The sequence below is a fragment of the Falco peregrinus genome, chromosome 3 (genome assembly GCF_023634155.1).
Source record: "Falco peregrinus isolate bFalPer1 chromosome 3, bFalPer1.pri, whole genome shotgun sequence".
NCBI classification, from domain to species: Eukaryota; Metazoa; Chordata; class Aves; order Falconiformes; family Falconidae; genus Falco; species Falco peregrinus.
This window is the reverse complement of record NC_073723.1, coordinates 41,148,637-41,172,103: the sequence shown is the minus strand read 5'-3', so window position 1 is coordinate 41,172,103 and position 23,467 is coordinate 41,148,637. Positions and strand designations below refer to the sequence as shown.

Sequence of the window (23,467 nt, the reverse complement as noted above, 5' to 3'; positions counted from 1 at the left end):
ACTCTTATTGTGGACAAAACGTCAGCCAGATCACCTTCCTCACTCTTATCGCCAGATACTACGGTTTCTTCTTGCAGCTGCTAGGTTCTACAGAGATGCTGCATGCCTTAACAGTAAATTTTCTCAACCTTAAGGCATAATTTCTTTTTAGCAAACATTGTGAATTTCAGGGTTTTGATAAGATACAGGCTTTGTCCTTCAGCAAGAAATGCTAGAGCAGCTGTAAGCCAACAATTCAAAAAGTCCTAGCAGGTACCTGACAAGTGAGAAAGTGCAGTATGCAGCCTCTTTAATGCTATAACAATAATTCAAGGAAATAGGTAACAAAACAGGGATTTGAGCTCCCTGCATACAGTCTTGCCAGTGCTCTAATATTGTAAATTTCTATGTTAATCGTTGTTCACAAGCAGTTTTAACTAGTAATAAGTGATTTTTTTTAATCTTAGGCAAGGCTTTGGTCACAAAGTCTTGTTTAGGTTCATCTGCCATAAAGTTCACACTGTATTAAGTGACATGAAATTCTGAACAAGACTGATTCCTTTACAATGCTGACTAGCATACACCTTTTCATAAAAGTGGCTGAAGATGAAAACTGCAATATAGAGGAAGAATACCACTTGTAATATAAACAGCTGTGTAGATGGTACTGGGAAGGAGCAAAGGATCAAAACTGAAATCTGGTTTTAGCTCTCAAACTTTCATTTTTATTCACCCTTGCTATTTAATGATGACAGTAACTATTCTCAGACTTGTGAATGTTTGGCGGATTCACTGCTGAGTAGGAGCAGTGCCTGTAGACAGAACTGTGGTCAATAAAGAATGAGAATTTTAGGAAAAGCAGCTACTACGGTTAGAAACATTAGCTCTTTTAATTACAAAAGAAAAACATGGATGCATGCTTCTAGTGTTCTAATACAAAGATCAGTCTTGGTGATTTGTTTTTAGGCAGAGTTTCCTGAAATGCTTCTTCCAGAGTTCTGACTCCTTTAGAGTTTGATTAGGCTCCAGAAAATGCAGCAGAAAGGTCTAGGTTTCTTGGCATTGGTGTTAACTTTCTTAATCTTTATGTTTCAAAGGTCTTTCAGACTTTTATGTAAAAATAAAGCTATGCACAAGGGGACATGAACAGTGCTCCAGCTGCCGAATCTTCTTCCAGGTTCCTTGGCACTGAGAGTTGCCAACTGCTTCCCAGTGTAAGATTTTACCTCTGAAATGTGACAATAAGTGAGGAATTAAAATGCTGAAAACTGTACATTTCATATTAACTAGGCTGTGTTGTATAACTTGTCAGAAGATTGGATTTGCTTGATAGTGTAAGACTTTAATTAGCTCATCTAGCTCTTAAAATGCTTCCTGGAGCAAGCACTATATTCCTGAGTATAGTATACAGCGCGGTAGATTGAGTAGCTGGTTGTACAGGTATTAAGTAGTATGCATATTAAAAAATGTGTAGATCAAATAAAAATCTCTTCCAAATATTAAATGTCTACTTTAAAAATTACTGTTCTAGAAACCAGGTGTGTAGGTTTGTGAAGCGTAATGATCCACCACTGTTAAACCTGAAATCAGATTTGGATTGTGGCAGGAAATACCGTTTTTAAGTGAAAGTGCCTGTAGCTGTAAAAAGACCTCTTGCACTACAAAAGTTGCATCATCCCTTCACAGTAGTAAATTAAGCATTCAAGGCACTGAACTCTTATATTGAAATTATTTACCAATTTTATCTAGGTTTTAAAAGCAGTTTCTGTGAGAACTGAAAGGGTCAGTCTTCTGAGCTGTACAAGGGATATGAGCTGTTTCAGTTTTAGGGTGTGGTAAATGCAGCTTTCAATGAGACTGAGTAGTCTTAACTTCTGTACTAGGTTTTGCTACAGAAGAGAACAGAAAAGTGGATTTTTTTACCCATCTGCATTATGCCCATCTCCAGAACAACGATGCGTGTCTGTTTTCATAGCTGGAGGCTGGCAAGCTACACACACAGTGTGTCCTTCTCGTAGGTACTGCATCCATTGAGCGTATGGTCGATTCTCCAAAGCACAGTGGTGTGAAAGTGATTCGGTTTTAAATTCTACACAGTATCTGCTCAGAAAGAAAAACACTAAATTGGTTATAATCAGTAATGCATAAGCTAGGTATACATTTCAAATGTATGTATCATACGAGTGGTATTTGTGAAGTGCAAGTTAGACAGCATCATTGCTAACAAGCCTGTTTCTGGCCCTAACCTAATTAATGGATTCTTAAAAACATTACACAAACTATTTCTGATTCCATGCCCCCCGTCCAGTGCTTTATGTATAATCTCACTTTCTGGTTGTGTTCTGTGTTCTTAATTTACATTGAAAACTAGATCTCAGTAGCCCGTATTTTTTCGTCTATGCTGCTAAAAAGAGAAAATGGAAAAGAGGCTTTAAGAATACCAGTGGGCTTTATTGTTCTGGGGAAAGTAGCATAGGGCAAAGTATTATGAGCATTACAGACCCAGTAATAGCCCAATTTAAACTTCATAACCATCTCTACTGGAAACCAAAAAAATTTTTTTACTGTTTGTGTCAATTAATTTACAAGAAAGGTTTCTTGGGACCGATCACGTTCAGCCCATTTTGTTTGTTCAGAGACCTACGTCTAATTTATCAGCCTTAACACTTACGGATACATTTGGCTTTGATTTAGCATTATTTACTGTTTGCTTTCAAAAGCGGCTATCCTCAGATTTGCCACGACCCAAATATCTAATTCAGTACAATTAGCAAGTAATAAAAAACAACATCTAGAACACACAAATGAACTGCAGGAGAGAAAAACAGCACAAGCTATAGCTTATTGTTTAATTATTGCAAATTTAATTACATTTTTCTCTGTAGCCAGCTATTTTCTATTGAACAAGATGACCCACATGCATATGATAAGTAGATTACCCAGCTGCTTCTTTATCTGAAGGCCAGAGAGAGGATGCTGCTCGTCTTTTTCTTTCTTTACCGTATTCAGAGGTAGTTATGAAAGCAGGGACTGAGGAAGAGAACAGTTGTGGTAAGGCAGCAAGACACCATTGAGTCATATTTCAGTTACTGTAGGTGCATGGATGAATCAGAAGCTTGTGGATGGTGTTGCTGGCTGACTATTGAAAAACTGATAAAATGCTGGCAACTTCATACCCCAAGCCCGTTCCCCACAGCTAAGCTCTCTCCTTATTCAGCAGAAATCTGTCTGGAAATGCACACCATCTAGTCTGTGAGGAAACAGGATGTGCTGGAAGCCTACAAGGAGCTCTGTTTTGTGTTCCGTACTGGATCTGTGTTCTAACTTTGCACAGAGGGGCTTAAATCAAGAAACTGAAGGAATGCATGCAGCTTAGTGGTTTACTTAATCGAAATTAAGAAAAGCCTAAGTAGGAAAAAAAAGATAAATAAAGAGCAATATGGCAATAGAAAGTAAGGTTTAAAATTGTATTTTTAATCAGCTAGCTGCAGATAGATGCACTTTTTTCCATTCATTGACATCAGTAAAATTTACAAAGGCCATGATGGGCACAATATACAGATAAAGAGAGTTTACCATGTTCATGGCCGCAGTCCTCTCCCTGGTATGTCAAGTACTCCAGGCAGCCAGCCTTCTCTTCTAGAGCAGGGCATGGTTCCCCACCATTTTTAGGTTCCTGTTGTACGTAGCGCCTACGTACCCGCAGATCAGGTTTACATTGTTCTGCACAGCCACTCCAATGACTCCACTCCCCCACAATGCACGGAAGAGCTGCAAAGCAGTATTAAACATTACTAGCAGTCAAGACTTCTGTTTTATCCTAATTGCTCTCAAGAGCTTGCGTAGTAAGGCTGATTTTTTCTTTTTTACATGCTTTCATTTTCATCTTCAAATTTAACGTTCAAACATGTCTGCAGTGCTTGGCTCCCTGTTCCATCCTTTGTCCGGAAAGAAACAGCTCTTCATGGAAACCTTTCACTACAGCTGTGGGGTTCTTCTGTACCATCTTCTGAAGCACATGGCATTAGCCCCGAAGGAGGCCAACTCATGGATTATCTAGACCAGTGAGTGGTCTGACCTACCTTGGCAGTTCCTACGCCACCAGATTTTGTTTAAACTCTGAACATAAAGTAGCAGAATTCAGGAAGCCTTTCAGCCCTCTTGATTCCCCTCAGATTGATTTCTAACCCCTTTTCCTCGACGCTGAATGAAGTTGCACTGCCACATCTTTGTTGCCCTGTTTTAACACAGAGTATCCTGCACCATGGTCCTTGCTGCAAAGACAGTTTCTGGTGATAATTTCGGGTTTGTTTAGTGTCAGAACAATGCAGGGATGTGTGCAGAGTTGTGTTTCTGTGTCTGTATGTTTACTGATGTACACAGAGCTTTACAACAATGCAGATACTTAAATGTGCTAAATGTGTGAAAATGTGATTTTAAGGCCCTCTTTTGCTCATTCCCCACCACAGAACAGTCCAATAGATATTTGCATTTTAGTTCTCGTGGGTCACAAACTTCCTCTGAACTTGACCAAAACATTATGGGGCAAGTGCCATTGTTTTGGATGTAAACTCAGTTATAGGAGACAGCATTTCCTCAGGCAGAGAGCAATCAGTAGTACAGCTACCATACACGTGTACCGCTCCTAACCCAGCCTAATAGTCAGAGGTACAAAGAACTCCTTTCACCTGTTAAATTCACATATATTAGGTGAGCTCACTGAAGGTCTCAGATGAAGAAAGAAAGAAAAATACTTTGTGTTCTGTGGTACTTTTCTGGCAACTGTTGAAAACTTTAGCCCAGTTTATGGCCTTTGACACTTTTTTTGATTACATAACACACAGGTTCTTTAGAAAAAAACCTAAATCATCATATTATGTAGCCAATGAGCCTTCATGTCATGTTTGTCACTTTTTGTAACCTTTCTAGGAGAGATGTAAATGGAAAACTAAGCATCTCTTAGTTTTGGTATTGTCTTGAAACTCAGAAATGCTCCAATCTATCATACCTGTTATCCACTAGCCATTTCCTTGCTTATTTTATTCTCTGCAGTGCATCTAATAATGATGGCGTGTTCCTTGTAGTTCTCATTTACATTAAGTGTGACACACATTTTTCCAATCTGTAATTCTCCTTTCTCTTGCATTTCTCATTTGTATTCTGGCAAAACAGTAGCTCTGTGTCAACCTTGCTAATGGAAGTATGGACAATATGCGAGGTATCTTCCAGGTGGATACAAATAATCTGCTACAGAAGAAGAGGTTTTACAGCCTGATTTGCAGAATACAGAAGCAGGTGACGGACATATTATTCCTGACTAAGAAGCTACATACACAAGTCTTCACTTTATTTGCCCATTAACACACACACAGCCGTTTCACGTTTCCATGAAACAAACTCAAGTTTCCTTAGCCTCCAGGAACACCAAGCCCCAGATTTTGAAAACGGTGTGGCCTAACAATTTCACTTTTAGCAGTCAAAATGCATTCTACAGAACTTCAAAACTGTACTGAGCACTGACCCCTGAGGGGCTGGATGAGGATCATATCTAAGTGCTTACTGATGGAACAAACACAGCCTCTCCAGATAGGAATTTCAAGTCTACACAGCCTCAGCAGGCCGAGCCGTGAAAGAACAGGTAAGAAAAATGTCTCACACATGGGCATCCTTCAAGCAGAAGAATCATATGACAATAAGCAGTCATTTCCCTACGTGAGTAGTCCTCAACTGCGGCCCACAAGGACCTTTAATCTGACCAGTGGTTCATTTCCAGCAGCCACTTTTCCTGGAGGCCACCTGGCAGGTGCTTCAAGTTGGGCAGCTGCATCCCTCCAGGCCCCTTCCCCTTTCATCAGTGTGTGTGTCCAGAGGGAATGTCCTCTGCTAGGACACCAGCAGCGGTGCCAGCTTTCCCATGCATGCACATTATGCTGCTGGGCGAGCAAGGAATGGCCCTCTGCAGCTTTCCTTAACTGTGAAATAAGCAATCAAAACACTGCAGCGCTGTGTACTAGTCCATGCTGCTTCCCCTAACATCATTAGCTCCTTTCTGTCCTCTGATGGGCTTGCTTTTTCAATAAAGTTGTAATTAATGTCATGTAATTGAAATACTAGCACAGTGTCTTATAAAAGCCTAAAGGTGCCTATGTTAATGTTATGGTTTCTTAGTGATATGGAAACTCCCCAGTTCTTCAAAGACTTGTTTTAATTGCACATTACAAGCAGGCTGAAAATCTTTTTCTGTGTAGTGTGAATCACATTTTACTTTGCTTTTCCACTCCTTTATAAAGGCAAGTCTTCAACATGATACTTAGAGAATGGTGGAAAATATATGTTACAGTCAATGGCTGGGCTTTCTGAAGTGTTTTGAGTCACACCTCTCATTATCTAGATGAACGGAGATTTTTCCTTTCCCATGTGTTCTGTTTCTCATTAGCTCGTAATGGAACATATCATATATTTTCAACCTTCTTTTTTCCTGCATTTTCTGATTACAATTTTAATCCCTAAGAAGCTTTACAGCTTGACTACTAGTTACATACTTGTATTTCTGTTACAGGAAAGTGATGGGACCAAACTAGTCTTTCAGGAAAATATTCCATGCCCTCTAGGATTCTGCCAGTACAAGACATTGGGAAGAGTAAAATGTGATAACCTCTTTGGTGTTTGTGACTCTTCTCATAAGGCACAGAATTTGATGTTTGCTCTGCCATTGCATCTCCAATTTTTTTGGAGCACTACAGCCATTGTAAAGCAGATAAAACCCCCGACTGAGGCTCCTTGGCAGATGTCCTTACTGTACCATCACAGTTCCCCTCCTTTCCTCTCACTGTGCACCTGTCCTGACCAAACTTGCCCACTTCTGAGTGGTCTGACAGCACCACGAGTGGCTGAGGATGCTGCATCCCACACCCTAAGGAACTCCACTGAAACAGAACCACAGAGCAGCCCTGAGCATTGGGCCACCAGTTGTCCATCCTGCTTAACTGTTAGCATTCTCTGAAATTTTCTTCTATTTACTGATAAACACCTTTCCAGGAAGATCCTAGGTATAGTTTGTAAAACAGCACTGGAAAATTACACTGAAAAAGCGTATGGCTCCATGTGCAGATCCCTGATGCTGCACCACTAGGCACTGCTCTGGCACATCGAGGTACCCCAGGGCACAAGACACAGTCTCTGTGGCTGTGAAGGCACCGCTCTAACGTGTTGCAGCCCAAACCCCAGACATTTGTTTTAAGCATTTTGAACTCGAAAAAAAGAAAAGCAGTGATAGTAAAAATGTCTTGGACCCTGTCATGGGATAGCCAGGACAAGTGCTAAATGTAGTATGGACCTCAGTCTTTGCCAGCTGGCTGCAGGTCCAGAAAACAGTCCTTGGCACCACTCTATTTAATAGTAGAAACATAGACTTCAATGTCTGATCACACATCTTAGTTCTACCTAGAGTACCCAAAGGACAGTAAATATCCTCTAGCCCTTTTTCCTTATCTGTTGGCTCCCTTCCTTGGCTGTATGAAGTAAGAATTTCCACATAATTTTAGTCCCATATTAGCACCTTGATACACAGATAACATCAGGTCTATCATCCCATTCTCCATGTAGAAAACTCCCAAAGGGACTGAGTAGCTGCACAACAAATGAAGTGATGGCTTCACATCTTACTAGAATTAAACCAAGGTGACAGTTAAATATTGGTCATCTGCAGCAATACATGGCAATTTTATGGTCATCAAGATTTAGAAAAAGAAGTATGAATTGCCTTAGTCATGTGGAATAATAAGAACATTGGATTGCTGGAATGGAATTTAGCCAGTGGGATAATAATGTCGCTTTTGCAGTCAGTACCCAGCAACTATTATGGGACAGTACATCAGTTTTGTGCCTCATTGGAAAGATGTTAACTTCCCCAGCATGACAGAGAATGGGTCCCAGGGCTGACATAAAAGGAATTGTGCCATTTCTTGAAATACAAAAAGAAGTATCAGGGATCCATAGCTACACTGTTACGGTCTCTGTCTATGTTACTATTGGTCCAGCTTAGTTAACACAATGATGGTAGAAATGATTCACTGAAAAAATGAGAAGAATGCAAGTCAAAGGAACCTGAAGGACAGGATTTGTGCTCAGATACTTACCAAAATGTGAAAGCTAATGAGACACTTAGAAGTTCAAAATTACACTGAAAAATTACATTGCTATCCTATGAAACACAGCTTGAGTGGTCAGGGTATTTTCTTTTTCTCCATTTACAGCACCGTGAATCATAAGTGATTGGTTAGGTTTGGGTTTTTTTCTGAGTTACACTCTATTTAATTTTTTCCCATCTCTGGAAAAAAGAGGATTATTGTATCTCTACTGAATCACTGCACAACATATTTTGTAATGTATAATGTATAAGGATCTATGGATTTTCTCAGACTAACAACTTCGACTCAATGACAAACTCATTCCTTTTTCAGGCTTTTTCATTGTACAGTCATTCCTATTTAAATGCTCTCTATGTACAAATATTCTTTCTTCATTGTTAGAACTTCGAAGATACTTAATGTGAAAACCCTTGGACTTAGGTTTAGCAGCCCATGGACTTCTGCTGAGCCATCTATTTATAAAGTCCCAGACCTACTACGATTTTTAGGCATGACAGAATTTAACCATGGCATTGGCAGCTTTAGGACACCCCTCCTTTCAGTGGTTTCTATTATTTTGGAGTATTGGTTTTGCATTATTCCTAACACATTTCTTGATTACATACACTTGAAGCACTCATACTTTTCCCAAATACTTCATCCTGTTAAATATTTGCAAAAGGATGAAATGTCATTTCAGCAGGTGCTGAAGTCATGAGTGGCAAACAGGCTGACAAACAAGCTGTAGCACGAGAACCACTGATCACCTTTCTTCACATTTCTGTTCTAAATTTGTGAACTCTACATTCAAAACTATTTCAGAGCGAACTATGCCAATAAACACCCTTGGTGTCATTAAACACTCAGAAAGAATTTAGAAACACTCAATGGTGAGACCTCAACATCCAACCGGAACAAAAATTACTTTAAAATTTCCAGCCACACTTGTCTAAAGTTGATGCAAACTCCCACTGGAACTATTTATATTCTGTTTATACAAGACATAACTTACTGGCTGCTTGCAATAGAAAGTATATATGATCATTTGCCTTCAAAAGAATGACTTCTTGTGATCAGTTTTGTAGGTTTTGGATGTATGATTCTAGGTTCACCTCCTCAGGCTGCCAAAATCCTGTCCCACCCATGCTACATTCATGCAAGACATCCTGCTCCCTTTGCTTGCGCTAGCAGCGGTGCTCACACAGCTGGGCAGTGAGGCAGTGCAGGGAGCCAACCAGCCGAAAATAGGAAACAGAGAAAACAGGAGCAGTTTCCTGCGGGTTTAGCTCCCTGAACTGGGCCACCACAGACAGTCAAATTTCAGTCCTGGTGCAGGAGAGAGAAACGCAGGGAGACTTTGCCAAGACTCCATCTTTCTGCCTGGCTCTAGGGCACGCACTGTCCACACAAGGGTACAAGACAGTCATGCATTTTGAGGCGTCACCACTGTGCTTGAGACAAAAAATACCATCTTAAACACAGTAAGGCATCATCAGGTGCCAGAAGTTATGGTAAGAGAAGTGTCTAAACTTTCTTTTCAAGCACAAGTTAGAGCTTCCTTTTGAAGAGCATAGGAATTTTTATCAGATTACAGCTCCGGTTTAATACTGACACTATGCACCTTTATTAGCTCTCTCCTACTATACTTGAATATTCAAAATCATTTGATTTACTGAAAAGACACAATATGCTGTGACTATGTGACAAGCAAGCATCTTGTCAGTTCTCTCCCTACTGATTTTCCTGAATGAAATATGAATATATTAAAAAAATGCTAATTTTAAAGATGCTACCTTCTGTCAGACCTTGTGGTGCATGTTTTTTTCCCTTCTGTTATTCTGAAGAGATTATTGAGTGGTGAGAGAACTGACCGTGTTTCCTCTGGAGACCTGGGGTTCTCCTCTGCTGAGTCTGCACAGCTTTACGTCACCTAGGATGGGTCTGCACCACCTGACAGTCATACTCCCCCTTCCCAACCCAGGCAGACGCAAGCCAACATGGGTCCCCAAGCTGTGTGGCTATGTCAGCACAGCACTGAGCCTGCTCAATGCACCCAAATTAGCAGGACTGTGCAGAGGACTCATGCCGTTTTGGCTGCAGGCTGGCATGCGTCCAGCCAGCCGGGAAGAGACGTGAGGCTGGCTGAGTACCCCTGCTGCACCTGTAAAGCAAGGGCTGCGTGCCGCATCGCAGAGAGGAGGGAGGACAAATTGTGTAGACCACAAAGGGCAGAAATACCACGGAAAGTGGGGGTGTAAATACCTACAAGGCTGCTGGGTTCAGTTTGGTAGAACTGGGTCACTTTCCCCTCCTTGCCACTGCTCTGCAGAGAGCCAGGCCTTCCCTGCAGGCTGGCAGAGGACCCTCTCACTCACTCCCCTATGCTCACTTTGAAGTCCTTGCCTTCACGGTGGATCCTTGCTGATTCCTGCCCCTAGAAATGAGAACAAAACCTTGCCCTGGGGATTTCCCCGATTATTTCATTGGTATATGTTTGGCAAGACATAAGGAACCCGCTCAGAAACACGGACGGCACTAAATCCATCTCCCTGTTGTCTCTGTAATCCCACATCCCCACTGTAACCGATGTGAATTTAGGATGAGTGTGAGTGAGCAGTACATAACATCACATTTTAGAGGGAAAATAACTTCAGACCGGCAAACGCCAGGCACTGCACTATGGCTGATCCAGAAACCCTGCAAATGCCTAGTGCGGGAAAGGTCTCTCTTCCCATGCCTGTGCCTGTTGCTGCGCTCACACAGCCCCAGCCTGGTCTCTGCTCCGGCCCTCGCCCCGCGGCTGGTGGTACCGGGGAGGGCTTCGCCCTTGCAGAGCCCCCTCACAGCTGAGACCCTGACCGCACCCCCCACTCCAACCCCCAGGGCAACCTTCACCCCGCAAAGCAGCGGCAGGCAGCCCGCTAACTGCGCCTGGAGAAAGGGCCCGGGCTCCCGGGGGATCCCCGCTCGGCGCCCCCCGCCCCTCTCGGTGGGCTCCCCCCAGGGCCGGGGAGGGGGCGGACGCACCTACCCGGGCACGCCTGGCCGTGGTCGTGGCAGCAGTCCCCGGCCCGCCGGCATCCTCCGTCGCAGTAGCAGGTCCCGTAGCCCCCTCCCTCCCTCCATCCCTCGCTGACGCAGGCGGCGTCCCGGCCCTCGCAGCACTTCCCCGAGCAGCTGCCCCCGGCCCCGCTCCCGGCCCACAGCAGCCCCAGCCACAGCGCTCCCGACAGCGCCGCGCCGCCCATCACCGTGCCGCCCGCCACCGCGCCGCCCGCCACCGCGCCGCCCGCCACCGCGCCGCCCCGACGTGAGGATCCTGCCGCCGCTACGCGCTCCGGCCGGCACCGGCACCCGGTGGAGCGGGGCGGGATCGGCGGGCAGGGAGCGGGGGCGGGGGGGGGGCGGCCGGCGCGGTCCTGCCCGGCCCTCCCGGCCCCACCGGGTCGGGTTGGGAGGCCCGGCCGCCCCCGCTCCCTGCCCCGGGGGGCCCGGGCAGCGGCCAGGCTGCCGCGGCAAAGCTTCGGGAGCGGGAGGTGGGGAGGGTGCGTGTCCCCAAGGGTGTCCTGCACGGCAGGGGATGTTCCCCACAAGATCTGCATGGCAGTGACCCACGGTGTCCCACACTGTCATAGCCAGGGATGTCCCGCACAGCGATGTCCCACACAGCAATGTCGCACATCACGATGACCCTCACAGCAACATCCCGTACAGGGATGTCCTGCACTGCCACATCCCACACAGCCACGTCCCATGCAACCACGTCTCACACAGCCATACCCCACACAGTAACACCCCATGCGCAGGGACCCACAAAGTGGTGACCCGTGATGCCCCCCACAGCAGTGCCCAACCCCCCCCCCCCCCCTCCCCCCCCCGGTGATGTCCCTCCCACACAAGTCCTGCACAGCAGTGTCACACAGCCATGTCCTGCACAGTGGTGGCCTTCACAGAACTGATCTGCACGGCAGCGTCCCACCCAGCGGTGCCCTGCATAAGTGACCCATGCAGCTGCAAATGGCACAGCCGTACCCTGTGCATCAGTGACACACAGCGACCCACACAGCTGTCCCAGAGTGTCCCTATCCACCTCCACGACAGCCTGGCGGGTGTGGGCAGCCTGGGGCCACCGGACATGATTTATTGGTACAGGAGCTTTCTCATTTCAGGGCACATCCCACTCAGCCAAGAGCATTTGTGTGTGTTATGTTTTTCATTTTCTTTCTTTCTTTTTTTTTTTCTTTTCCCCTTTTAAAGCTCTGTTTCCAGAACAAACAAAAGAAGCTGTATTTGCAGGTGCACAAGGAAAGCAGGACGGATCCTCAAGTAACTTCCTAAACATGAAGATTTGGATTCCGGTTTCCAGTTATCTCCGGTCCTAAGAGGTTTTCAAGATTAATGGGACCTGATCATTGCAGCCAAAAACCAAATCCCAAAAGTAAGTAGTGAGGTGACTGCAAAAAAATGTTAGCTTTGCACACTTCAATTTGCAGATAGCTAGCTACTAAGGCATGAGACATCTGGTCTCCCGAAGCTGCCTACAGATGGGAGGTAACAGTCTGTTATATTATCTGCTACATTGTGGGTACTTGGACCCCCTGAGACAGCTCGGGCCAGCCAGAGTTTAATTTCTTCTAGCCATCACAATGTTGCTGTTAAAATGTTGTTTAAATCCTGGAGGACTGGGTCTGCACTGTTATCCAGTGTGCCACTAATGAACTCACTGGCACCTTGCCAGCCTAAAACTTCAACCAATGAATAGTGAACACTGGGGGAGTTCCTGCGGTGGGTGAGAGGAGAAAAAGACTTCCAGCCTGTCTTGGTGAAAGGTGGTGTGAGAGCAGAATGCCTCTTTACCTTTTCCTTTCCTTTATTGGGTTCTTGTGGTTCACCTGAAAGGCAAAATATTAGCAAATCAATGTAAAAACTACCTTTATATGTAGATAAATCATGTGTGGATGACTTGTGCTAAAGGAATAAGTCAGCAAAACTTGGACGAGTTTGGGACAAATTAGAGTGGCTTTGTCTTAACTGGATATGTTTACAGAAAAACAAGAAACTATGTCTGCAATGGTCTAATAAAAGAAAACAGAATACAAATGAAAAATGTTAAAATTTCTACTAGATGCAGAAAAGCAGATTCTTCAGAGCAAGCAGAAAAAAGGGTCTTCATTAAAGGACAGAACAAGCTCACCCAGTTTGTTCCAGCAAATATTTTGGTTTTTCCCTTTCAGTTTAGTTCCTTGCTATTAGGACTAGCACTAGGTAACTTGTGGGTAAGAAGGACAAAGAAATACAGCGATGTGTTCTCAGGCAATGAAGCAGCATTCAAACTCTTGCAGGCAATTCCAGCAAAATAGGCAGTTTTCTTTCTAGTCTGACATGAGGTCATCCACAGAAAGTAGGTGTTGCTCGTATGCTGTCGTCAGTTGTCTTTTTGTCATGCAGATAACTTTACAAGGAAAAGCTGTTTTGGGCAAGGCTGATATAAAAGGTATATGTAGGTAAGCTTAGGGAATGGGCCAAGCCCTTGCTTTGTCTTCCTTGTAAGCCACAGAGGGCCATTGAATGGAACAGAGGTCATCAGTCATCTGTTCCACACATGCCCTTGGTGCTGAAATACTTCTTCTTAATTCCAGAGGTGAGGAGAAATCTCAGGACAGAGGACTGTAGTCCTCTCAAAAGCAGGTGTTCCTTCTGGCTCTGAGATTTTGAAAACTGTGGTCTAGCTCACGTTGCCAGCTATTTTTGTGTCTTTCTGCTATTTCTGCCCTATTTTAGTTTTAATGACTCAAAACTCAAATTTCCAAACTAAAATATAACTGCAGTATTATATGGTAAGAGGGGAAAAGAAATCAAGACTGTGAAACACATTTTTCAACTAATTTCTCCAACATGTAAATGGTTCCAGTGAGCCTCATTCTGTTGCTATTTCCAACTAAAGTGTCCCCATTGCCTTACATGGAGCTCTCCTTGGTTTATAATACCACAAAGACAAAACCGAGCCAAATGAGCTCCAACATTAAATTAGAAAGAGAACTAGCCTCTCTTATTTACCATGCTTACCAACTCTATTATTTACCATGGTTATTTATGCTCTCTCTATATAAAACATGTACAGCAGAGCCAAACGCTTACTCTCTGTCCACTCCTGCAGTGCATGTCTACACATAGTATTTAGGCAGAAGACCAAAGCCACCTGCAACTGGGAAAGGCTTCGGTCTGGGAACAAAATATATGTTTGATAGTAAAATACCTCTCTTGTTTTTCCAAGTTTAACTTACAGCCGCCATAATTTTGGGGACCTGATATAAGCTCAGCTTCAAAGACTTTTTCAAATACATTATCTGTCAGCCTGCAGCATTCCACACGTCCACACCTTCTCACAAGCAAACTCTCTGGAAGGTCCTAACTTGCACAAATAGAGTCCATTTTTCCTTTCTGCTAGGAGGTTAATCCAATGGCAACAAAATTAGAAGACTTCAAATATCTTGCAGAACATTTATTTTGCTTTTAGACTTGTGTTTGCACTCTATTTAATTTACAGAAATACCCTTCTGAAATTAACCCGTTTACATTTTATATTGAGACAACACGGTGACTGATGTGGCTGCAAAGGGTTCAGGCTGTTTCCATCCTGCTACACAGGATCACACTTCCTGGGAGCACCACAGTCAACTACAGCTTGAGTTTGTCATAAAAGGCCCTTTTCCCCCTTATTCTGAAAAAGTCAACTTCCTCCTGATAAGAAATAATCCCTACTAAGGTGAATGACCACATCACAGCGTTTGCTAAAGCAGCTGACAGCTTTAAAGCAATACCAACATTTTATATGTAAGAAAAATGAGGTGTGATTTGTCTTCACTAACAATCAGCCTGTATCAGAAAAACACAGTAGGTGATATGCAAAAGAAGGTTTCTATAGTTTCATAGCCTGTGCTGTTAGACAGAAAGCACAATGCTATTTCAATGGCTAGCTTGAGCTGCTCTACATTGCATCATTCATAAGAGAGCCTGCTCAGTACCTGGCTATATTTGAGAGAGGTCATTTGCTGTGCAAACAGCCTTCCCCTTCCACCTGCTTTGTCCTGGCAGAGCTATCAGGTGCAACCCTGCCGTGGGAGACACATTGGCTTGCTGTGTCTCAATTACAACCATTGATTTTTGTTGGAGTTGGTAATGATGCATGAAATTGCTTGAATTCTAGAGGTTAGTGGGAATATAGCAGAGCTATCTATCAGGATAGTTTTGGCTGATTTTTAAAGGCCTTCACCCTCCCTGTATGTTACTGAAGAAATGTCTAAGTACTAAGATGAATACCAAGCTGCTGTCAAGCTTCTATGCAGAAAATGTCAGGCAAATTTGCATACCCAACCTAAGCGGATCAGGGCTGGAAAACACCCTTCTCCTGGTTTTTCCTCCTGAGTGTCTCTTTTTACAGGTTCAGGGAGCTGAACTGAAATGAAGCACCTAAGCCAGCATGAGGAAGGCGAGGTAGCCCAGGGCAGGGCGCGCAGAGGGCAGCAGGACTGCTCCACCAACAGCAATTAACGACATGACTGGCTCAGCTAGTGCACATGGTAGAACATTGCCCTTACTCATCAGGCCACAACTACATCTTTTGTCACAGTAAACGGCCTATGGCTTAAGAATAATGGTATTGCTGTCATAAGTACATTTTCTCATGTTAGTTCTTCTTTTATCTTAATTCTAAAAGTTATTATAATCTAGAAGTATGATCAGGATGTCATTCCAATTTTCATTTGTCTTAGTGATGTCGAGAACAATGCTCCCCAGAAGTCGCTCACAAGGAGGCATGCCGAGTACCTGGCTGTGTTTGCAGAAGAGCATTTGCAGCATATCCAGTGATGCATAAAGCGATGAGTTTTCTAACTCCTGGTCCTGGGAAGTCAGCCTGTTATTCAGACAACCTGTCTTGGTTCTTCAGGCCAAATAGGACCCTTGTGCTTTCAAAGGCTTTGCTCAGATGTGAAGGCATTCTATTCATGATTTGTGAGGAACACAATTCACTTGATGACTGTTTGTTAGCTTTCTCCCTGCAGAGCTTAACAGGTAGGTTTACTTTTCAAATGCATATGATCAGCCAGAGTAAGAGGGAGTGGCAGTTTAACACATGCACTTTCCAAAACAGAACTGCCTTTTATAAAAGAAGCATCCCAGGATATTATTCCACATACACCCCTGATTCTCCTGCTTTTGGTAGTTACAGACCCCTTCCTTTCTGTAATTGTGACTAAATCGATTACTTCCCTTCATGATGGAGGAATTATTATTACCATTTTAAAGACAGGAGAAAACGATACTGAGAGATTAGGGCCCCTATCCAGCAAAACACTTAAGCACTTGCATAACCCGAGGCACATAATAACCCCACTGTAGGACTGCTCACTTGTTCCAAGTTATGCAATCTCGGAGGATTTACTGAACCGGGGCCTCCTGGTGTGCCCGAGGGCTCCCTGAGATGCAGCTCACTCTCAGCTGCGCATGGCAGCCACCAGCCCCTGAGCCTTGCACAGCCTTGGAGTACCCACACTTTTCTGCCACATCTAGAGCAAACATTAGCGCTGATTTAGGCCCAGTCATCTCCTTTTTCATCACTGTGTAAAGCCGAAGAGATGAATAGTTTATCCTCAAATTTATTACTTAAATTCATGCAAAAAGTGGCTAAGACTGTTTATTTCTCATGAACTCCAGATCAGATTTGCCCTGCTGCTTTAAACTATAACCAAGATTAGCATAGTCCAAAACTCAATCTGTGTATTTCTTTCTCAGCTATCATGTTCAGTAGCAAATATTCAGCATCTTGGAGTTTGTGGCTGATTCTGCGATGGTGCATTTTGCAGAGAAGAATGCAGCTCCCCCTCCTGCAGCTGGTGAGGGTGCTTTGCTAGCAGGAATAACCACTTTTTTTTGTCAATGTAGAAAGCAGGAATAATAATGAGTTTATGAAATTAGGGCACTGAACTGTTGAGAAAGAGAGTAATTTTTCTGATCATAATCCCACTTTTAAAAACCTCTGCCAATCTTTCCGCTGGTCTGATGAAAAGGTGGATTTTGCTGACTTGAATAATTTGAAAGTAAATGATGATTCTGGTGTGCACTGGCTGGCTGAGGAAACTGTTTATATAATTCTGGGCTTACTAATAACCCTCTTCATAGCTAGAAATGGTGCCAGGGAAGCTGCTGGCTATGTAAAAATGCCTCCCCATTTCCTTGCCTTTATTGTTTTCTGTCACAGCTTGGTTTTTTTTTAATTAGTACATGAACTATTTTTAGTGTCTGTAGACAAAAATGTATTGTTCAGGCTAAAATGGGGCCAGGTACCATGAAAATGTATTCAGGGAAAAAACATTTGGAGCCAGAGTTTGTCTTTGGCTAAATGCAGTGAAAGTTTGCGTGCTTAGTCCAATTAGTTACAGCCATGTCACTTCATGTAAGTGAGTGTAATTGTGTCAGCGTACAGGGCAGATTTTGGCTCTCAGGCTGCACAGAAATATTCTGAACCGCACAGAGCTAACATCTGCAGCATCTAGAATATTCTGAATTATTTTGTTCATCCAAATTCCATGCATATCTTGCTGGTTAAGAGCAGAACTGTGAACAAAGCTTTTCAGTCAGATGATGGACTTAGGCAAATGTGGGTTTTGATAAGGCACCTCTTTGTGACTCATCTAAGGGACTCTAAGAGATCTTAGAGTCCCTGCATTGTAGGCAGACCGTATGCTACCAAGTTCTACCCAAGTGTTTACACACACATGCGTGCACCATGCATATAAAGGTGCAGCGAGGTTTTGTGAACCCTAATTCAGTCTGAAGGAAATAGAAAAAGTTTTCCCATGTGTAACAGTCTCAGCTGAGAGGCAAGACATGGGGCCTTGTCATATCAGTTTCCTGCAGAACTTCAAATCAAGCTTGGAGTCTTGAGCCTTTTCTTTATGGTTGCCCAAAGTCCAGTCCCACACTATAACTCTACTCTAGTCAGCCATTAAATTCCTCTAATCAACAAGGTCTCCATTACCAGGGAAGAGCTCATCTGTATGGAAGTAGCATCCATAATGGGAACCTGTGGAGGAATCCACCAGAAATTCAGAGCTCTCTCAAAGAACCAAGTGCCTTTTGTGCGCCGGGTACTACCACATTCTTTTATCTTGCCTAAATAAAAAGAAGCATACATGTTCAGCAAAAAAGACCCCCAAAATCTACCAAGTCACTCCAATGTGCACACTTCCCTGTTAAAAACCAACCAACAACAAAACCAACCAACCAACCAACCGCAAAAAACCCAGATAAATATTGCTCATGTTGTTAAACACACCTGTGGAAGTTTATCCAATGCTATGGTGACCAGAAAAGCAAGACATGCCAAGTTTAGGATCAGCCTTAGCTGCATATATGAAATTGGTCGTGATACTATTTACAGTAAAAGGAGCCAAGTATTTCAGAAAGTAACTCCAGTCATCTGTCATCCTTGCAATGCCAGCTTTTAACACTTCACCAGATAATTCTCATGCAGCAGCAGATGACTTACAGTTTAAACTAGCAGCCATTTTCAATCTTTTTCAGGTTATGGGTCCCTGAAATATTCCATTAGATGCACAGACCTCTGCATAAAACTCACAATATCTAGCATACAAAAATTTACTTTTCCTAATCATCTTAGAAGCAGCCCATAGAAGAGTCACACAGTTCACAAGCTGATGACCACCAAAGTGAAGAATTGCTTTCAGGAAGAAATCAGGCATTGGTTTAGAGACTGGAAAAAATGGAGAAGTCATCGGAGCCTACAGTAACCCAAACAGCCATGTTTTCACACGTGTTCAGCTGTGTTTTAAGCCTCCCACCCCTGGATCCTGCCAGTAGCGTAACTACCAAACCTGCTGTAATCCGCTAGTGACCTTTAGCCAGAGTGGGACAGGGCTGGATGACAAAGAGGAGGGGATGAACCCTGATGCTTGGCTTGATTGGAAGGTCTGTCTTAGGCCCACCATGGCCCACTCTGGTCTTTCAACGCCTTGGGATTTGAGTACACTCTTCCACCTGCAAGTGCCAGGGTCAGGACCTAAAAGTCCTCAGGAGATGTGTAGGTACCTCTGCAGGGCAGGGAAGCTCAGAAGTATGCAGTTAGTGCACTTGTTATCACTTTCTTCTTGTGTTCAAATCTGTCTTGATAGCAATATTCTTTGACTAAGCTACCATAGAACCACAATATGTGCATGTGGTAGAAAATGAGCCTCATCACATAAAGCCAAGAAACCAATTAACCTTGCAGACTTATATCAACTGGAGGATCTAGTCTGGGGAGATCGCTCCACTGCCACCATGACCTTCAAGGCTTCTCTCAGAAGACTCTCTTCAGGTGCCCTCAGGACTGCATCACCCGCCAAACATGACTTGCTTCTCCCTCCTACCACCTTCTCCACTCTGCTGCTTCTGCCTGCAGCGTGGCTGGGCACTGCCCAGTGCCCCTTTGCACTCACTGCACCTGCAGCACGTGAGGGGTTTGGGACACATGGGGGCAGGCAGGCAGCTGAATTGGGAGAAATTTTCTGCAGAGACCCTGAATGGCTTATGACCTGGTAAACTCTCACCTCCAGCTTTGAAGGCTCTCCTTGCAGAGGTAAGTGGCCTCTCCCAGACTCACAGAGGAGTGCATGTAGAGGACCTGGGAGTGTGTTGATGTTTTCTTAGCACTTACCCCACTGGGAAGACTATTATGCACTTCTTCTTTTGGGCTACCCGTAACAGATACTTCCCTATTTATAGAAACACTAACTAGAAGTGCAGAGAGAAGTGGTGATCACAGAACTAAAAAGGCTCTCCTGCTGCAATGTAAATGTTCTCGGGTGCTTTGCAGTTTCACTTACAAAACCTGTGTATTGTTTTAAAAATTAATAATAGAAAATTTAAAGAAGAGGTCAATCCCCAGTCTCAGCTGGCATCGCTCCATGTGACTTATGTGAAAAAATGCTATTTCAGATGGACATCTGCCCTTCCATGTTTCGCCTAGTTCGTGTAGTCAGAAATTTTTGGAGGGCTCTGCACTTCATAAAATGGCCCTGATTTCAGTTGAATTTCTTGATATTCTTCCTGCTGTGTAATACCTGCATTTCCTCTGCCTTTTTCAATAGGTGTTTTCAAATATTATTAAAGAGGTTTGGAGGAGCCTTCTTCCCAGATGGCAGCTGCAAGTAGTGAAGGAGTGAGAGTGACAACTGGGGTCAAGCAGTGAGAAATAATCTTTTCTTCTGAGGTGTTGAGTTTGCTCCAGTTCAGACTCTGTACCCAGGATAGATGCAACTCTTTTTATTGCTGCTTGAGTAGTACCTGGCTTGGTGTACATGCAGCCTGGACACGTCTTTGTTACCTAAAACAGAGATTACCCAGAGTTTACAGAATGTTCATAAAGTATTGAACAGTGCTAAAGAGCACAAACAGTTTATGCAGCCTGAGACAAATTCTCTCCAACACAAATTTACTATTGTGCCCTTTTAAAAACTTTTGTTCTAAATAGCACACAACTGCAGATTGTAATTTGGATGTGAATGGGTGACACTTCATTTCCTTCAAGGATACTTCAGATGGGTTCTAAGATGGTAGTAACTAACTCCTAGACTCTCCCAGTACATTTGGTTTCCATTCCCACCCAGGTTTCCATGAGGCTTTGGGTAGGACAGATCATATTCCTGAATAACTACAAGGTATTTTGGGGCCATTTTAATGAGCTAAACCTTTAGATTACCCTTAAGAATCAATTAACAATTTACTACCACCACATGGTTGGAAGAAAGAGGCAATAAATGTGACTAGGCTTTACATTTTGTTGGGGTGGATGGATGGCAAAGGCAGATGCAGCCCTGAATGCAACAGGAGCCAGCTCAGCTTTGCCTGTAGCAAATGAAGTAGAACAGCCGTCTCATCAGCCAGTGCCAACAAGTACAAGGGCCATTTCCCCCCAGGGAAACCCTCTTACCCACAGGCCTCAATATCTCTGTGTTTAAATGTATGTGTGATAAGTGTAACTGCATAATATGAAAAAGAGAATTAATTTTAAGGCTACATTGTGTCTTGATTTGTTTATATCTTTCTCTCAAATGCCTTGTTTTGCTATCTAGCTTGAAGATGTGAGTACTTCAGCTGTATTTCTGTCTCTTTCTGGATTCCCATATTGGCTTAGTTACAAAGCAGAGGTCTCCAGTGCAGAGGATACCCACAGTTAGGCCTCTCGGTCTGAAGCATGTTTATCAATTCCTTGTGCAATTATCTGCACATTAATTTGATTGTAGACCAGCACAGCATGTCTACAAGTTTGATGTTGAAATTCTTTACCTTAGTTTTCTGTTCAGCTGAAGATGTAACACATCCATAGAGAGCAAAACTAGATATATCACACTTAGTGTGTGGAGAAGCTTATATTTCAGAAATAAGAGCAATTACTTTTCACATGGGATCACATTCTGGTTTTATCCACAACTCGTGAAACTCACAGAACCATCCTCCTGCTTCACTGAATGTATTACAATGCAGCATGGGCCATGAGCAATCTGACAGTGGACTAATTCAACCAAAGAATTAAAATTTGCAAGTTTTTATACACATTAACTACAATAGCTCCAACAAGAGTATATTGGATAGACTCTTTGGTGTGACTTTCAAAGATCCTGAACACCTACACTAATCAGGCCATCCATTCATAGCTATGCTTTCTGGCAGACAGCATCATTCCTGGAGAGATCTTTTTGTTCATCCAAGGCATTCAAAAATGCTGTAATCACTCATATGGAAAATTAAAATAAAAAAAAGGCCTACACCCATTTTGAATGCCTTCAGATTTATAGCATTAGGAAAAGATTTGACAGCATCAAGTGTTTAATCTGCAAAGGGATTACAGTTACCTTCACAGCATACACACATCATTAATACTAATGGGAACTGCACCTCCAAGGCTCACCCTAAAATGCTGGCTGTAAATAACATCCCAGTAGGATAATTAAAAGTCTGGCAGAAATTCAGCAAGTTCCACAAACATTTTCTGCCAGGATAAGAGGTCAGAGAATTTGGAATTGAAAAAAATAATCAGCAGTTTGCCTGAGGTGGGTAGTGCATCAGTTTTACAAACAAGCTCACACACAAAAGCTTTTTCCAACTTAGGTATAATTTTAGTTGGTATATTTTGTTCTATGTTTCTTAGCCTACTTGTTTTTCCCCTCATTTCTGTAATCCTACTTGACCTGAAGTTCAACGCTAGGCTATGTTTGCAATCATTATTGTATCAGGATTGCTAGTTCCCATTTTTATTTCTCCCATGCTAACTACTGGAAAAAGAATACCAAAACTGTTAGCAGAATTACATCTTTTTTTCCTCTTCTATTTATTTCTGTTCAAGCTTAACAGAAATCCATGTTTCATCACTGGAGTGCAACTGCTGGAAAAGAGTATGTCTTTTTCCAAAATTAACTCTTATCTTCTAGAATTATGAGGGCACCAATAAATAAGTACAACAAAACTGATCCATCTCATTTTCTTATTTTACAAAGACTGATAATGAAGGTGAAGCTAGGAATGAAATCAAAATAATCATCTAACACCCCATGAGGACCGAACTACATTGTCAGAAGGCAATAGCTTAGAGCCTCTGGGCTTGTAATGTCCCAGAAGTTATCCGATTTTGAGTGGCAATGTTTGCCCAAGGGGCAAAGTAAGCCGTGGGAATGGTTTTCCTAATCCACAGAAGTTTTAAAGTTTCTAGGTAACATTATAGACCTTGACACATTCTCAGTTGATCTCAGATGTTCACACAGAGGCTCAGAGCTTATCCAGTAACCTTTGAATCTCCATCACTGACAGCAAGAGACTTCAGACTTAGTCTCCACCTTTTCTTTGTCTTGGCCTTGGAGAAAAAAATATCTCCCAGCATGTTCCTGTGTGTACATGTTTAAATGTGTGCACAAGATGAATGCCTTAGCACAGGATGTAAAATACTTCAAACAAAATAAACTTGATTATTTATGGGGAAAAGAAAACCTGTCTGGAAGCAATGCCACAGGCAGCAGCTGATTGTCCTGCAAAAACCGAGGCTTTAAGCAGGTTTTTCTACAGATTTCTAGAGGAAAAAGCAGCTTCATAAAATGGAAATTTTCAGCCTGGCATGCATAAAAGAGCCTCTATCGTCTTCTGCAAACATTTAAGGAAAAAAAAGAATGTTTCTTTGTTGTGTTATTTGGTTTCTTGACCTCCTTATGAATCAACTCCTATCCTCTCTCAAAGTGTCTTGGTAAAACAAGTGGTGAACACTTCCCTTAATTGGGTGTTCATTTGTCTACAGAATAGGACTTACTGTA

The 23,467-nt window shown here is 43.0% G+C and overlaps 1 protein-coding gene and 1 long non-coding RNA gene across 3 annotated transcripts; one reads left to right on the top strand and one right to left on the bottom strand.

The window, feature by feature from the left end:
• Positions 1 to 845: 845 nt before the first annotated feature.
• SBSPON (somatomedin B and thrombospondin type 1 domain containing) lies at positions 846 to 11,888 on the bottom strand. Its single transcript, XM_055800812.1, has 5 exons — positions 11,140 to 11,888; positions 3,556 to 3,750; positions 2,919 to 3,009; positions 1,903 to 2,079; positions 846 to 1,207 (listed from the first exon to the last, which is right to left on the bottom strand). The coding sequence occupies exons 1-5, from the start codon at positions 11,708 to 11,710 to the stop codon at positions 1,090 to 1,092; spliced, it is 1,152 nt and encodes a 383-aa protein (XP_055656787.1). The 5' UTR covers positions 11,711 to 11,888; the 3' UTR covers positions 846 to 1,089.
• A 171-nt stretch (positions 11,889 to 12,059) lies between these two features.
• LOC114013126 (uncharacterized) lies at positions 12,060 to 22,676 on the top strand. Of its 2 annotated transcripts, XR_003555987.2 has the most exons (5): positions 12,060 to 12,254; positions 12,366 to 12,546; positions 15,881 to 16,181; positions 18,693 to 19,746; positions 20,258 to 22,676. It is a non-coding gene; the product is annotated as an uncharacterized LOC114013126 (long non-coding RNA). The 2 variants fall into 2 exon arrangements; XR_003555986.2 differs by lacking the exon at positions 15,881 to 16,181.
• The last annotated feature ends 791 nt before the right edge of the window (positions 22,677 to 23,467 follow it).